This window comes from Pipistrellus hanaki, assembly GCF_964339955.1.
Source record: "Pipistrellus hanaki genome assembly, chromosome: 17".
NCBI lineage: Eukaryota > Metazoa > Chordata > Mammalia > Chiroptera > Vespertilionidae > Pipistrellus > Pipistrellus hanaki.
The window spans coordinates 28,864,075-28,879,782 of NC_140519.1; the positions used below are offsets into that span (position 1 = coordinate 28,864,075).

The following is a 15,708-nucleotide window of genomic DNA, read 5'->3' on the forward strand; positions in this document are numbered from 1 at the left end:
TTTCTGTCTTTTTTCTTTTGGCCATTCGACTGAAATTTTTTTTTTTTTTTTTAAACTTCCCAGCTGCTTCTAATATTTATCCAGAATTGAAAACCCATGTTTAACTGCTGTTTATCCTTCAGTAGGTAAAAACACATAAAATTGCTCTGTTTATAGATTTTTTAAAAGTTAAATATTAGCTATTTCATATGGTGAGACAAATATTTCCTTCACATCTTACTTACTTACACTAAATGAAATTCAAACTGCATATCGGTTGAGAAGGCTCTTTAAAACTTCAGGTGAAATGATCTTTTCATACCTGACCTTAGCCTAAAAGCTGAGCTTCAATGAAATGAGGTTTTTAAATTAAAAACGAATTTCAATGATTTTCACATTTTAGTATCACCCAGATTTTTAAAAGCTTGAGAGCAAACCAATAGTTTTTGCCCTTGCTACAGAGTAGAATCACCTATGGGTTTTTAAAACATCAGCCCTCCAAACCTCAAAAAACATCTTCATTCTGTAAGACTAAGGCGGGCTTAGGAAAGTGTGTTTGTAAAGGGCTGATGCACAATATTGAGAACTACTGATCTTGCCTGTCCTTCCATGACTTTCTTTTCCATTCATTCAATCTAAGGAAATGAATGTGTTGGTCATTTTGTATACTTGAGAGGAAAGACAGCACCTGGATTTCAGTTCCTCCCAGGTTTTTGGAGTGCTTGGTTGCATGTGTGGTTGGGAAAATGGTTCTGTCTCACTGAACAGGTCTCTGTTTACCAAAGCTGGAAGACTTGGGTTTGATGTGCACACAGTGATCTGGATTCAGAGTTAAAGTATCATTAAGGGCCTTTAATGGATACACACAGGTCTTTTTAAAAGACCCAGACACAGCTATGTTACCTAATGAGAGGGCTAAACACATAGGTACTTAGTGGTAAAAACAAACAAACAAGCAATATATATATATGACAAAAAAGAAAATTTGTCATGATAATGGAAATAATCAGATCTTTGTACTTCCTTAGTTATTATTTACTTTGTCTTCCTTCCTTCCTTCCTTCCTTCCTTCCTTCCTTCCTTCCTTCCTTCCTTCCTTCCTTCCTTCCTTCCTTCCTTCCTTTCTCTTTCTTTCTTTTTTTCTTTCTGAAGAGTGGGGACAGAAATGCTGGGGACTGGGTGGAAGTGAAGTGGTACCATGTACAGTTCCAAACTCAAGGCCTTTCAAAGGCTCACTGCAGTGCTGGGTCCATTTTCTTCCCAAGGCCATTCCCTCCCTCCTCTCTACCAAGCCATAGCACATCTGTATTTCCACACACAGGGGGGAAAAGTTTGCCAACTCTGGAATGCTACTGCCCTCCACTTGACTCTCTCTTTGCTGTGTGTTCAAGGTACTCCCAGCACCTGTAACTGGGGCACCGGTTCAGAAGTTGAAAGCACACTAATTCTGGGGTGCTGTTAATTATTAGGCCCAGTCAGAGACCCCGGACAGGTCCCAGGCCAGGCACCTGGGAAGCTTCCTACCTTGGAAGTCAGACAGGTTTCCCTCTTTGACATCCTCAGGTGGAACCCTGGTTCCTAGGTATTGCTCCTTAGGAATGATGCTTATTTAGAAATTTTAGGCCATCCGCCAACCCTTAGCTAAGTGTCAGCCCCCTGAACCACACTTGCCAGGATTCAGCCAAACCCCACCAATCCCAGGGCGCAGAGGAACAAGTTCCAGCAGCACCCTGTGCAATGGCTCTCCAACCCAGCCGATGAACCACAGTCTGCTGGTGGCTCTGCTGTCCTCATTAAAGGGGTGGCCAAAGAGGCCAGAAAACAAGCTCAAGGGATCACACCACAAACCCTGCCTCCAAACGCCTCCCACTCTACCCCCGCTAGGTGCTTACTCCCTTCTAATTGAAGGAAAGCTCTCAATCAAGTCTCTACTCTTAAGTGCGGAACGAAATCCAGCTCAGGGTATCTTGGGAAATGTAGTCCCTACCACCTCCAGGGGGTCCCCCTGTCCGCTTACCAGACCCCCCCAGGAAGGATTTCTTTGCGTGGATCGGCTGAAACCATAGCTGCAGTCCGAGTGTGGAGGGGAGGGCGCGCCCCACCGAGGATTGGGGTGTTTTAGCGGGGTTGGAGCGAAGGGAGGGAACTACACTTCCCAGGCGGCCTTGCGCGGAGCTGGGAGCCGGCTGCCTGTCTCTGCGTGACCGCGGCAGGTTGGTCCTGGAGCAGATGAGCGCAGAATATTTAGGCGAAAGCGCCAGGAGGGGGGTTGCGCGGGGAAGGAGGAGTACCTCGGCCAAGAAAATTATGCATGCGTTAGGGAAGCTCTGAGAGAATGGCTGTGGAAGGTAAGGGACGCTTGGGCATTTTTAAGCCCCGTCTTCACCCGCGCACCCCAATAATACACATCCCCCCGGTGAATCTTGGGGGAACGTGGGGAGGAGAGGAACGAGGGTGGGGGCGAGCCGGCCCTTTCCTCCTATACCTCTTGGCGCTCACCTGAGCCTCAGGAGGCTAATAGGCGCTTTATTCAGTTGCTTTGGAAAGACACGTAGGTGCGCAGGACTTTACGGTTGGAGACGCAGTGTCCCTACTGTGCAAGGATGTGCTGGAAATGGGGGGGAAGTCTGCGAGACAGGCCGGAGGTCTTAGCCCCAGGTGCCCCTTTCGCTGTTCCCCTCCCTCGGGGCGATCAGCGGGGTGGCCGCTGGGCAGGGGATGCTCGCTTGCCCCCCACACACCTTGGCGAGGACCCTGGCAAGGTGCGTCATCAAGAAGCATGCGCTGCGATTGGGTCCAGGAATCCAGGGCCCCTCGTTCTATGCATCGGGGCCAGGGAGACAGCAGATGCACCGTGGGAGTGGAGGTGCCCCTACACCTGTCTCTGTTTATACAACCCTCCTGGGATTTCAAAGTTTTACAGAAAGGAAATGGAATCAGCCAGGGATAAAAAGGAGAACCAACCTATTCGATTTGGGTGAATTCCACCCCAAAGACCACCTGCCTCTTTCCTGGTATGATTCTATGAAGCCTTTGGCTTTGCAGTTTTGGCTCAGCAGTGTTAACTCCTTTAAACTTCCTGGTTGAAAGCAGGGTCAGGCGGTGTGTGAGGGATCCCGTTCTTTCATTTCAGATTCTCTTAGCTCGGAACACAGGCTTTCTTGTGGGGGGTCAGTTTCGGGGGGGTGGGGGGAGGATATGTGGACCAGACGTGGTTGTGATGTCAAATTAGAGGTCACACTGATAAAATGAAAAACAAAACAAAACAAAACCAAAACCATGGGACTAAAGGGAGCCTAGTTCACCTACAGAATTGTGGTTCCTGAGTGTGGCTCAGGTCAGAGGGGTAGGGGTAGGGGTTGGGGCGGGAGGTAAGAAAAAGAGGGCATGCCTGCTAGTTGCATCATGCTTCCTGCCAAGGGGAAATGAGCCTGTTCCTTGTAGACTGGAGGCAATAAAGAGTCATAAGGGCTTGCTTCCCTCTCTGCTCCCCACCCCAGGTGAACGAAATGAAGCTAATTTAACTCTTGCTCTTTATAATTACTTCACCTGAAGTAGCAACAGCCCAGCTCCTGGGCTCAGCTCCCATTAATGCAGGAAACTACTGCCTTTGGGCTATCTCAGGTTCAGAGATTCCCAGCTGGCCAGCTCTAGGTATCTATCCATATCTAATATATTTATTTCTATATATTTTTAATTATATATAACATATATGCCTTTGAAAAGAACAAACAAATAGCCAAAGTCTTTTCTGAGTTTTCTGTGCAAATGTAATAATAGGTGAGGATCTGGCTTTTTAAAACCAATATATTTTTTATTGATTTCAGAGAGGGAGGGAGAGGGAGAGAGAGAAACATCAATGATGAGGATAATTATTGATCAGCTGCCTCCTGCATGACCCCCACTGGGGATCAAGCCCCCAACCTTCGCATGTGCCCTGACCAGGAATTCAACCATGACCTCCTGATTCATAGGTTGACAACCAGCCACTGAATCATGCTGGCCAGGCAGGATCTGGCTTTTTGTGTGTTAAGAGTTGATGATAAGTGAGGCATGTCTTTAGATTAAACAAACTGACAAAAAAAAAAAAAAAAAAAAAATCCCAACAAGGTAAAGTTCACCCTAAGCTTAGGGTCAAGGGTATGTTGACCTATGGACATCCCTCTTCCTACCTCACTTCTCGGTGACATTATTGCTTCTTCTGTTCCCCACTTTTGTATATCCCCAATGAGGAACACTCCAACTGATTCCCAGTTCACAATGTACTTGAAAGCAATTTCCTGCTCCCTGGAAGAAATATAGAATTAGTTGTATTTCTTGTCTGATGGGTTATTATACCCACAAAAGCAAGGGCTGTGGAAGGAAATACATATGGACTGTGGATGACTTATAAGGAAGAGAAATCTAATGACTTATCTGGTTAACCTGCCTGTCTAGTAAACAGGAGATCCTGAGTTTGAATCACAAGGAGGTCTCCACTTGAAGAAGGAAGTAGTTTAAACTTTGGCTACAGCTATGATTCCTCTCTCTGGTTTTGCAAAGGCAGTTTTCTCTGCCCAGACTGGGCCCTTCCTGGCTACTTTTGCTTGGTCTTTTGAGGTTCCTCTGGGAACCTGTTCCAGACCCCCTTTTTGTCTGCCTTCAGCTCTCTGTCCTATCTAGGGGAGGTGCCTTCTGCACCAAGCATCCCTACCATACTTAATCTCTTACCGTATCCTAACTCTGACCATACTTAATCTCTCTCTCATTAGACTAGGAGACCTAGTCCCTTAAGGGTTGGGACCACACTCTCTGACTTTATATTCCCAGCACAGTACCTGACCTATCATAGGTACTCAATAAATGCTCTTGGAATGCATGGGAATTAAATGCTCAGAGCTTTTGTAAACGACTCCATAGAGCATGGGACTTGCTTTGGATTTAGAGATTTGAAGGTAGGGGTTACTTTTAAAGGATGCACCTCTCTCTTTGGTCTTGTGTCTTGATACTCAAAAAAATCTTTTAGACTAGTAGTCCTCATCTGAGGGGGCATTGCCCTCTTCAGGGCTGTGTGGAATATGGAGGGACTGCTGTTGATATTTTGTGTTCATGAGCCAGGGATGTTAACACTCCCTCAGGGCAGTGTCCTCACATACAAAGTTCCCATCCCAAGACCAACTAGTGACCAGTGTCCACAAGTTCATTTGGAAACACGGACTCAGAGAATAAGAAATGATGCCAGAGAAACTGGAATTGGAAATGTAATGTATGTTAATGACCACCGGAACTTTAATTTTTGCATCTGGAAAAAATAATGAGTACATTACTATGTACTTTCTGGAAAAGTTGTGAGGAAAAGGCTTGTACAAGGGTTCCTGGAACATAGATTCTCAACAAATGTTATCAGAACTCCCTCCCATCCTTCATTTAAACAACAACAAGAACAACAAAACCATTTGGCACATGTTTTTTTAATCCTAAATTTTCACTTATTCACGCCAGTCTTCCTAATTACTAACAAATTAGAAGGTTCTTAGGGTGTGTAACCTGTTTTTTAAAGTAAGCTTGAATTGTGAAAGTGTTAATAGCAAGTAGGGAGCTCATTCATTTTGTTGAAACTTGAGTTTAAGAGGAAAAATAGTTGCCCTTTGTTTACTGTTTGATGGATACCCGGATTTTCTTCCTTGAATTTAATGACAATAGCCTACTTCTCTGTTCCCTGCTCTGGCCAATCAATGCCTTGTTGCACCTTTGGGCATCTGGGCACCTTGCAGTTGTGCTTTCCAGCCATAGAACAATGTGATGGTCTGCATTCAGATTGGGTTATCCTGGCATCCAATGTCTCTTTAAAAAACAACCACAAAACATTGTATTGTATCAAATTATCCCAAATAGCTGGAGAACTAGGACCACTAGAAGGAAGGTACATGCAGAAGTCACAAGGTGATTCACTCTCCATGGATAGACAGTATGTCATTGAGGCATTGTTGAATAACAGAAGTATTACACAGGGAGAGAAAAAGAATGGATTCATTAGGGACTGTGTTGTAGTCCTCTCATTACTCCAAGATTGGTGCCTGGCACTTAGATGGCCTCCCTGGTTGTTTTATGAATGAAGTATAAATGCTCCTAAGCAAGAGGAGGGTTTTCCAGGACCCTGAACCCAATTGATCTCCTTGCTTCATCCACAGAGCTTCAAGCAAAGTGGAGCAGATGAACCTGTACATAGTGTTCTACTCCAGATGTAACAGGATAGCTCCCTTACTTGAAGAAAGATGATTTCTAATATTCAGCATCTTCCCCCCTGACTATGCAAAGATTGCAATCAGAAGGCTATGTGCTCTAAATGACATCTGTGTTAGGGAATTGGAATTTTCCATCTTAAGTGAACAAATTGACTTATCAAATAGTCTCTTGAGGGGTCATTCAGTGCTCAGGTTCTACAGTTTTTCTCCTGTAAAAGAGTGAAAAAACTGCCCATTATCAAATATTGTTAACGTATGTAATGACAGCAGCTGGGAATAAGAGCAGACGAGAGAGAGAGAGAGAGAGAGAGAGAGAGAGAGAGAGAGAGAGAGAGAGAGAGAGAGAGAGAGACTCTTGTAGCAAAGAGAAGCAGTTGGAAATGATGGTTCTGGACCCTGCTTGAATTCAGAACTGGGTCGCAGAGAATGACCATAGGAGATAAAAATGTCACGTTTATGGCAAGGCCACATGGGTCATTTTTTTCTGGCTTTGGGTTGAAGGATAAAGTACTAATATTATACCCCAAGAGTGAAACTGCCCTCACAGAAGTGCCTGACTGTGATACTGACAGCTGGACAGCAGAGAGAATGGGGCTCCCACAGCAGGCAGGGGTGACTCAAAGGAAGTTGGGAGGCCTCAGCCACCTCTGCTTCATTCCCTTTCACAGACTTGTGTGGACCTCATCGTCTTCTCCTCTTTTGAGCAAAGCCCATGAGGGAGTGGAGAGAGACCAAAATAGTCATTGCTATGGCTCTCCTCTTGTAGGACACAGGAAGGAAGGAGGAAGATGGCTGTCTCGGTGCTAGCATACCTGTGTCTTTCTACCTGCATTTCCTTGCTGGGAATTCTTTGTTGGCATCTCTTCTACTTGGTGGTGGTTTCTGAGGGCAGCACTGTGTCTTAGGCCTGGCCTATGGTAGACCCTGCATGGAGTATGTTGAATGAATGAATGAATGAATGAATGAGTAAGGTTATGGGTGCTTCTGATTTTCACAGAGGCCCCTGTCATCCCTACGGTAAACTCCCAACATTGTTCATCTATGAAGTAGATGTAAAAGCAGTGGGATTGTGGACAAGTGTCGCCAGCAGGTACTTCTCTGTGCATGGTGTTACTGTTCAACTGACTACTACCCCATTTCACTTATCACCAAGGTCCTTTTTACCCTCTTCTGAATTTTTATTTTGTTCCTTTGCCCCTAAGGTCTGACCTTCTCTCACCAGCAGTGTCTGTTGAACCACTCTTTAGGACATGAGAGTGGTGGAGAGAAGCCCATCGCTGACAATTCCTGTCTAGTGACTTAGCTGGGGGGCCTTCGGCTTGCTGTGGTGGTGGTTCCTGCCACTCCCCTCTCTTCCTGGGGACCTCACAACCTGTTCAGACAGGGCTCCAGGCTAACCCCATGGTTGGATTGCCCAGCCCAGCCCAGCCCTTACTAATACCTTTCTTTCACATCCTTCTTGCCTTACTCATACACCAGAAGGAACAAGGGCTGGTGCTAGTAAAGGGAGATTGTGTGGAACCTTTTCCGGTGTAGCTTTGGTCCCGAATGCTGACTCATAGTGGGTGTGGCGGCAAGGGACCTGTGACAGGAGGGGCTGCAGGGATATGAAGCTGGTGCTTGAACGCTGGGGAGTGTCGGGTGTGCATTTATGAAGCAGGAGAAAGAGGTGGGGGTGGATTGCAAACGCTGCCACTGGCCTTTCGGCGGGTTTTGCATTTTCTGTTGATAAGCAGTAAGAGTGCTGCCTGTGTGCAAGAAACTCTAGTAGATTGAGGACAAATCTAATAAATAAAGGAGCTTAGCCCACTCTGCCCCACCCCTACCCCCTATTGGTGAAGGAGACAGAGAAGCAGATTAGGCTGGATGATATAAGTGCTAAATAAAAGTCCAAGGGGCATGACGTGGGAGGTCTGAGAACAAATGGAGCATTGAGTTCCGGGCTGGATGGGGAAGCCTAACCAAGGCTGTAGCGTTTGAGTGAGCTTTCGGTAGGAGATGGGTGGACAGGGAAATGGGAAAGGGCATAACAGAGTGACGTACGTAGAATATGTTCTACCTAATAGATCTCCCTCCCCCCACCCCCAAGTCCTGGTGTTATGGTGGCTTAGCCCTTACGGACAGAACAGTGAATGAGGATGCTCCTAAGTTGTGTCTGGTTCCTTCCTTTTCCCATAGGCTCCATCGTTTGCTGGGCCAAGCCTTCAGCACTCCCAGGCCCCGTTGGATCTTGCCTATAGTCCTCTGGAAAGCAGGGGAGCAAGCCAGGGAGCTTCTCTCCTGTAAATCAGGCCGATTCCTCCCCAGTTTTCTGAAGAGGAAATGCAGCAGCTCTACCAGCTCTGAGCTGGCTCAGGAGAGCACACGTGGCTATATTTAGTCTGATTTCACTCAAGTGTGGGTGCAAGTAGCTGCCTGTGCAGCTCCATTCCCCGAGTGAAGAGCACCGAGGGGCGGCAGCCTCACTGCCTCCAGCAGCCCTTTTCCAAGGGTACCACGGCTGGGAGGAGCCAGCTGGCAAGCTCAGTTCCTCTGCTCCCCGGCTGCCCTTGCTGCTGTGGAAGGCGTTGGGTGATGCTCTGTCCGGAAAATCCCACGTCTTCAGTGATTTGACAGATGTTCCTGGACTGGCCATGGGGTATGAGCCTCAGAGCTGCAGCTGACTTGGAGAGCCGAGGCCCAGAATGGGCTCAGGACAGCTCACGGTGCACTGTTGGGGGAGGGGGTTGCATACCACTCACAGTGCTGTCTTTAAATGTACAGGCTTTGCAGCCAGGCTGGGTGTGAACCCCATCTCTGCTGAGGACCTGTTGGGTGGGCCTTGGCCATGCACTCAACAACTGGGAGCCGCCTTTGCTTATCTATCGAATTGGAATGTTAATATTATTCATAGGCATGTTGAGAGGTTTATATTAGTGTCAATAAAGCTCTTAGGACCCCTTCTGGTAGTGGCTCAATAAACACTCAGTACTTGTTAGACAAGATGATGGTGATGCTGCTATCTGTCTCTCCTTGTCTTCCTGCCATACTTAAGAACATATCTAAGTCATTTTTATGGCCCCCTGGTGATGTAGCGTCTGGTATAATAATCAGAGATACTCAATGAAGGAATGTAGGTTCTCAGAGTTGGGATCAAACCAACAAAATGTACTTGGTAAACTGTAAGACATCCTTAAGTTTAAATGTGTTACTTGATTTATAAAGTATCTAATCCCTGCAGTTATGAGGTAATAGAGGGAAGTAAAAGTATTTATGAGTATATTCATGAAGGACTCATCATTTAAATAATTTTTACCCTCCAAAAATTTACCTGCCACATAACACTCACAATTTTGTAGGCTGGGCTCTCTTTGATAGTCTGATAATCACCCAACCATGCAATATAGTATGTATGTATATTGATTGCACAGAGAAAATTTAGGTCTTTCAAAAGAGAAAAAATTCCATGAAGTCTATGGAAATGACATTGGAAAACAGGTGGAATCATACAGCTGTGACTTGATATCTGGCTGAGTTAGATTAGAAAACCATTAAAGAGGAGAAAATTGACATCAGATGCTGACTTGATAAGTACTAAAGGAAAAAAAAATATTAAAACCAACTAAGAATTAAAAGAAGTCTTTGTTTAAAAGTGATACCCTGAAAAAAAATTTTTTTTGGGGGGGCGGGATGATCTTTTTAAATGGGCTATGGAAAGTTGAGTGTGAAATGACAAGTGTCTTGTCCTGTTGACATAAATTTTATTACAGAAGTTATATAATTTTTAAAAATTGAGTTTTATATGTTTTTATTTATTTCAGAGAGAGGAAGGGAGAGGGAGAGCAAGGTAGAAACATCAAAGATGAGAGAGAATCATTGATTAGTTGTCTCCTACCCTCTACCCTCCTTACTGGGGAATCAAGCCCCCAATCCAGGGAATCGAACCATAACCTGGTTCATGGGTGGATGCTCAACCACTGAGCCACAACAGCAGGGCTAAAAAAAAAATATGGATTTTTATTAAAAATGAACACACAATTAACTAAATTTGGTCAAATAGGAGATCATGTAAATTCAGTTTCTCTTCTCAAGATACAACATTATTCAATCTATTTTACTGTTAATTTTAAAACTTGAATCCCTATTTCAAATATCCTCTCTCTATTCTGTATTAGTATTTAACATTTTCTTTAATTTGGTATTATTTACATGCTGTAACATGTACCATTTTTGGTTGCATTTTGACAAACATATACAATCACCACACAATCAAGTTAAATTCCTACACCCCAAAAGGTTTCCTTGTGCCATTTCACTGTACCCACACTCCCTGACAATCACTGCTTTGCATTCTGTCCCTATACTTTTGTCACATAAATGCTATCATATCCTATGTTGCCATTTGAGGCTGGCTGGCTTTTACTTTAGTGTAATGCATATAAAATTTATCCATTTCCTTGCAGGTATCAGTAGCTGAGTCCTCTTAATTACTCTGTTTTGTTGCATTGAATGGATGTACCACAGTTTATCCATTTATGAAGTACATTTGGATTGTTTCCAGTTCTTGGTAATTGTGAACAAACCACTATAAATAGTTGCATCAAGGTTTATTTATCTTGTATAAATATCTAGGGTGGGCTTCTAGAGTCATATACTGTGTTTTTAACTTTTTTTTTTTTTTTTTTAAATATATTTTATTGGTTTTTCACAGAGAGGAAGAGAGAGGGATAGAGAGTTAGAAACTTCGATGAGAGAGAATCATCGACCAGCTGCCTCTTGCACACCCTCTACTGGGGATGTGCCCACAACTAAGGTATATGCCCTTGACTGGAATCGAACCAGGGACCTTTCAGTTCGCAGACCGACGCTCTACCACTGAGCCAAACCGGTGCTGGCTGTGTTTTTAACTTTCTAAGAAATGGCCGATCAGTCTTCTAGAGTTCCTGTGCCTCCCTCATATTTCCCTCAATGTGGATTTCCCCCCCCCCTCAGTATTAATAATCTGACCTCACACAACTGAGAGGATGACATTAATAGGGACTATGCAGGCAGTCGGGTAAGATTAGAAGGAAATGCCTTTGCAGTAGTTTCCTTAAGCTGCATTATAGACAGGGAGGGTAGCTATAGCAAACACACACACTGGTGTCAGGCCTTTCCTCCAGAAGAAAGCTGTTACATTCCCTTCGCTAATTAAAAAATACCAGAATTTATCATCAAGTTCTGGATATTAATTTTTTTTGTGTGTGTGTGTGTGAATGTGGTGGTGGTGGAAAAATGGGTAAGGAAAGCAACCCAGATGAGGGAAGGGCTTATTACCTTTGCAGAAAATTAGGCAAGAATATGAAGGCAGGAAGAGGGAAACTATGTCAAAGAGGCCACTCGTGTTGAGTTAGAGCAGGGAGTGGTGCGAACCTTAACCTGCCCTTGAAAGAGATTGGTCTTGCCTGCCCAGGGGATTTAGGGACTTCCTTTAGCAAAGCTTAAAAGGTTAGTTGATTCCGTTTCTAGTGTGATTTAAATTTGGGGGATGGCAGGAGTCAGGTTTGTTCGATTCTGCCTTGGAATTTGGTGTTTCATTAGCTGTCCTCGTAAACAGTAGGAGAAATGCTTGGTTCATAGGCAAGACCCATTTTTAGCCACAAATCCTGGTATAGGGCCTGACAACAGAATCTGTTATTGCTTCCACATGCAAAGGACAGACTTGGGTGGAGATACAGTTTGAGTGCAAATGCACTAGGATCTCTAGGGTTTTCCATGGTCCGTGGAACCAGGGGATAGAACATTGGAATTTGGAATTGGTACAGAATTCCTAGATGCATGGTTGCCTTCACTATAAAATGCTGAGTTCAGGGTTTGTTGCCTTTTCTTCTTCTTCTTTTTTTTTTTTTTTATTTGAGGAGGCGCCTGTACATTATATGGATGTGAAACTATGATATCAACCAGGCTTTACTAGATGTACTTTACAGGTGACTTCGTGTGGAGTTTCTTATTACCTCCTTGATGACCGGTGGTTTATAGGTGGAGAGAGCAAACAGTAGCCCAGAAGTGGAAATACAGCTGCTGGCGTGGCTGAGTCATCGCCCTGTCTCCCCTTCCCTCTCTGGGAGGCAGCAGACGTGTGTCAGGATTTTCAGATGCTGAACTCTTGCTTTCTGTTTCTTTTCTGCTCTCTGAGAGCACATAGCTTTTTAACGTTGTGGTTGTTTAATAAACATTTCTGCCTGGGAAAACTGTTGGGCTGACATTTGGTGTTAAAGTCATCTAGGAAACTTATTCGGCCATGGCATTTACTTCCTGTAGCTTAGAAGTGGACTGTTCTTCATTTTCCATTCACATATAATTTATTGAGAAGCTGTGGGCCAGGCTCTAGCTGAGTTTGATTTACTGTCCTGCAATCGGGTGGGGCAGCTTGGGAAGAACAGGTGTGGAGAAGGCTCTGCAGAGATCTTATTTCCTCAGGGATGAGGTTGCCCTGGGCCCTGGATAACATCTGCATTCCCATTCCCTTCCCTTGGTTGTTTTGTTGTTTTGTTTTGTTTTGTAAACAAGAAACACGTGCCCTTAATCACTCTTTTTCTATTTCAGTGTTGCCACAAACCTTTCATATATAAAAAACACAGTATCTGTGAGGCACAGTGAGACCAAGGACAAGAAATCGAGGTTTGCCTGTACCTTTCTTATCTATGACCTTAAGTCATTTGTAAAATATATTTTATTGACTTTTTACAGAGAGGAAGGGAGAGGGATAGAGAGTTAGAAACATCGATGAGAGAGAAGCATCAATCAGCTGACTCCTGCACACCCCCTCACTGGAGATGTGCCCGCAACCAGGGTACATGCCCCTGACCTGAATAGAACCTGGGACCCTTCAGTCCGCAGGCTGACGCTTTATTCCCTGAACCGAACCATGTTCTGCTTAAGTCATTATTAATAAAATTTTAGGGAATCCCTGAAATAGGGACAGGGCTTTTAATCTAAGATCACAAGAAGAAATTAAAGGTTTTGTGAGATTCTTAGCTTCTTTACAACTGTATGCATGACTTGTATGCGGGCATTCTGTGTGTTCTTTATGAGGGAAAGGCCTAGGCTTTCATTCTATTCTGATGGAGGCTCAGGATGAATGAGATGAATTCCATGGGAACATGCATTTGACTTTTTTATCATCTGAAACATCCTCAGCGCCTGTAACCTCTCTGAAACACAGAAAGGCCTCAACTGTTGGTTGAATAGACAAGAGAACTAATGTTATTTTGTGCCTATGCTCAGCCAGCCTCTTGCTGTCCAATCTGTCAACATGAGTTTTCATAAGACAGTGGATAAATGGTCCCTCCTCCTCCCCATCATTGAAGGACTTTAGGTCCAGAGAAGGTAAGACATTTCCCCAAGGCCACGCAGCTAATTTGGGGTGCAACTGGCCTTTGTTGCCAACTGGGCCATATTTGAGAGCCCTTGCTTTTTCACTGTTGTGTGTTGCTTTCTGATTTTGGTTTTGTTCCATTTTGGTCATTTGGTTCCGGTTTACTATGTCTTTAGGAAACATTAGTGACTTAAGAAAAAAAATAATTTTAATAAAACATCATTCCTCAATAGGGAAAATTATTTTAGGGTTTTGGATTAAATCTCTACGAAGGCGTTGATCTCAATATTGGCTCTCTACAGTGTAGTTTCTCTCTCTGTCAGGAGTCCCAGGTCTTTGGTTTTGTTGCTGCTGCTGTGCCATGCTGTCTTCCACATTCATTGTTCATTGTTTGCCCAGCACCAGTGGGTGTGCCTTTCTATTTATATGGTAATACATTTTGGTTGTGCACCTGTGATAAGATAACAGCTGTCAACAGCGTGGAGAGATGTAAAAGAATCTAAGGCTATGAACCGTCCCCTCAGGGGGCTTACTGTTGAGTTGGATTCCGGGCTCCAGTTGTAGATGTATCCCAGTAAAAAAAGGTATGAACTCCGGCAGGGTAGGCTGTGTAGGGGCTTCATCAGGGGAGTTGCCAGGCCCACAGAAATGGCCCCCTCGCTGAGATAATACAGGAAAGAAAAAGAACATGGAGAAGCAGATGTAAGAAACACTTCACAGGGAGGTAAAATATAGGATTTGGGATTGTTTAAATTCTAGGGTATGGCAGATACATAATTGCTCCCCACTCTGCAACAGCTCTCCACTGCCAATAAAATCATGCCCAGGCTCTCTAGCATGGGTCATAGGGGAACTGTCTCAGAATGGACTGTGCCAGCATCGCGGGATGCACAGCCAGCCAGCAAGGCGTGTGCTGGGAAATGCCCATGGATCTAGCAAGTAGTAAAGGCATTCTGATGAGATGGGGAAGCAAATCCATATTAGAGTCCTTCAAAGACTAAAAGGGTAACCAGGACACGACTCCTGAAGTAAATGTATAGAAATGGAAAGAAGGAACTGGATAGAAGTGAAAAGAAGGGACAAATAGTTGGAGGAAGAGAGAGATCACGGTCAAAAGAGTTTTATATACATGAAGAGAAATTAGAAGAAGGAAGACAAAGGGCCTTGCCTAGTTCAAAGAAGCTCATATAGGAAATATATGAGAGTGTTTATTGACTGTGTGAATTAATCCAGTAGAGAGGGAGATTTTAAAGACACAAAGGATAGAAGGGGTAACTGTTAGAACTGGACCATCAAGAGTTTAGACGTATTACCTCTTGGAGAAAGTGCTGTTCTTTTTGGAAGGGATGAGTGGTGCAGATAAGAAGTGTTGTTAACTGTAACATAACCACTTAACTAAAAATAGTAATGCCTGGACTGTGTGCTCCTGCTGTTCTTACTGCTTATCTATTAGCTCATTCTTCTAAACATCAGTCCTACCTGGTAGGCCCATTAGCATCCCTTATAAATAACTAAAGGGGCACAGTGAGGTTAGTAACTTGGCTGTGGTCACTCAGGTAGTAAGAGGCAGAGCTGGGATTGGATAAAAATAAAAGGCTTCCATCCAGTTTCCTATTAAGGACACTTTGGAGAATACTGGAGTAAGACATCAGCTTCAGAATTTTCTTTAAAAATTAGACTATTAAAAGATGACCTACTATTATTCTGTTATATCAATTATATCTCAAATAACTTTTAAGGATGACCTATAAGAACATGTGGGTCCTTGATAATTTATTGTGTTTTCATTTATTTTGTGATAATTGAGTCAAGGTGAGATAAGGATGAAATAAGAGGACCTCCAATTTTTATTTTTATTTTATTTATTTATTACATATTTTATTGATTTTTTTTATAGAGAGGAAGAGAGAGGGATAAAGAGTTAGAAATATAGATCAGCTGCCTTTTGCACACCCCATACTGGGGATGTGCCCGCAACCAAGGTACATGCCCCTAGACCATAATCGAACCTGGGACCTTTCAGTCCGCAGGCCGACACTCTCTCCACTGAGCCAAACCAGTTTTGGCAGAACTTTCAATTTTTAAATGTTGGGGGAGGGTGTAATTTTCAGAACATGAGGCCTTGGTGGGCTCTTGCAAGTGGAGCAGGGGTTGGGTGCATAGGCCAAC

General features: G+C 44.0%; 1 protein-coding gene across 7 annotated transcripts in view; it reads left to right on the forward strand.

The window, feature by feature from the left end:
- The first annotated feature begins 2,142 nt into the window (after positions 1-2,142).
- SAMD12 (sterile alpha motif domain containing 12) overlaps positions 2,143-15,708 on the forward strand; it is a 325,419-nt gene continuing 311,853 nt past the window's right edge. For 3 of the 7 annotated variants that reach the window (XR_014793243.1, XR_014793244.1, XR_014793245.1), the window contains exon 1: positions 2,148-2,327. Coding sequence is in view for 1 of the 7 variants with exons in the window: in XM_084864988.1 (XP_084721114.1) it covers positions 2,315-2,327 (13 nt within the window). In the remaining 6 variants the exon portion in view is untranslated. Of the gene's footprint in view, positions 2,328-15,708 lie in introns of all 7 variants that reach the window. The other 4 variants (XR_014793246.1, XM_084864988.1, XR_014793242.1 and 1 more) reach the window with 3 other exon arrangements.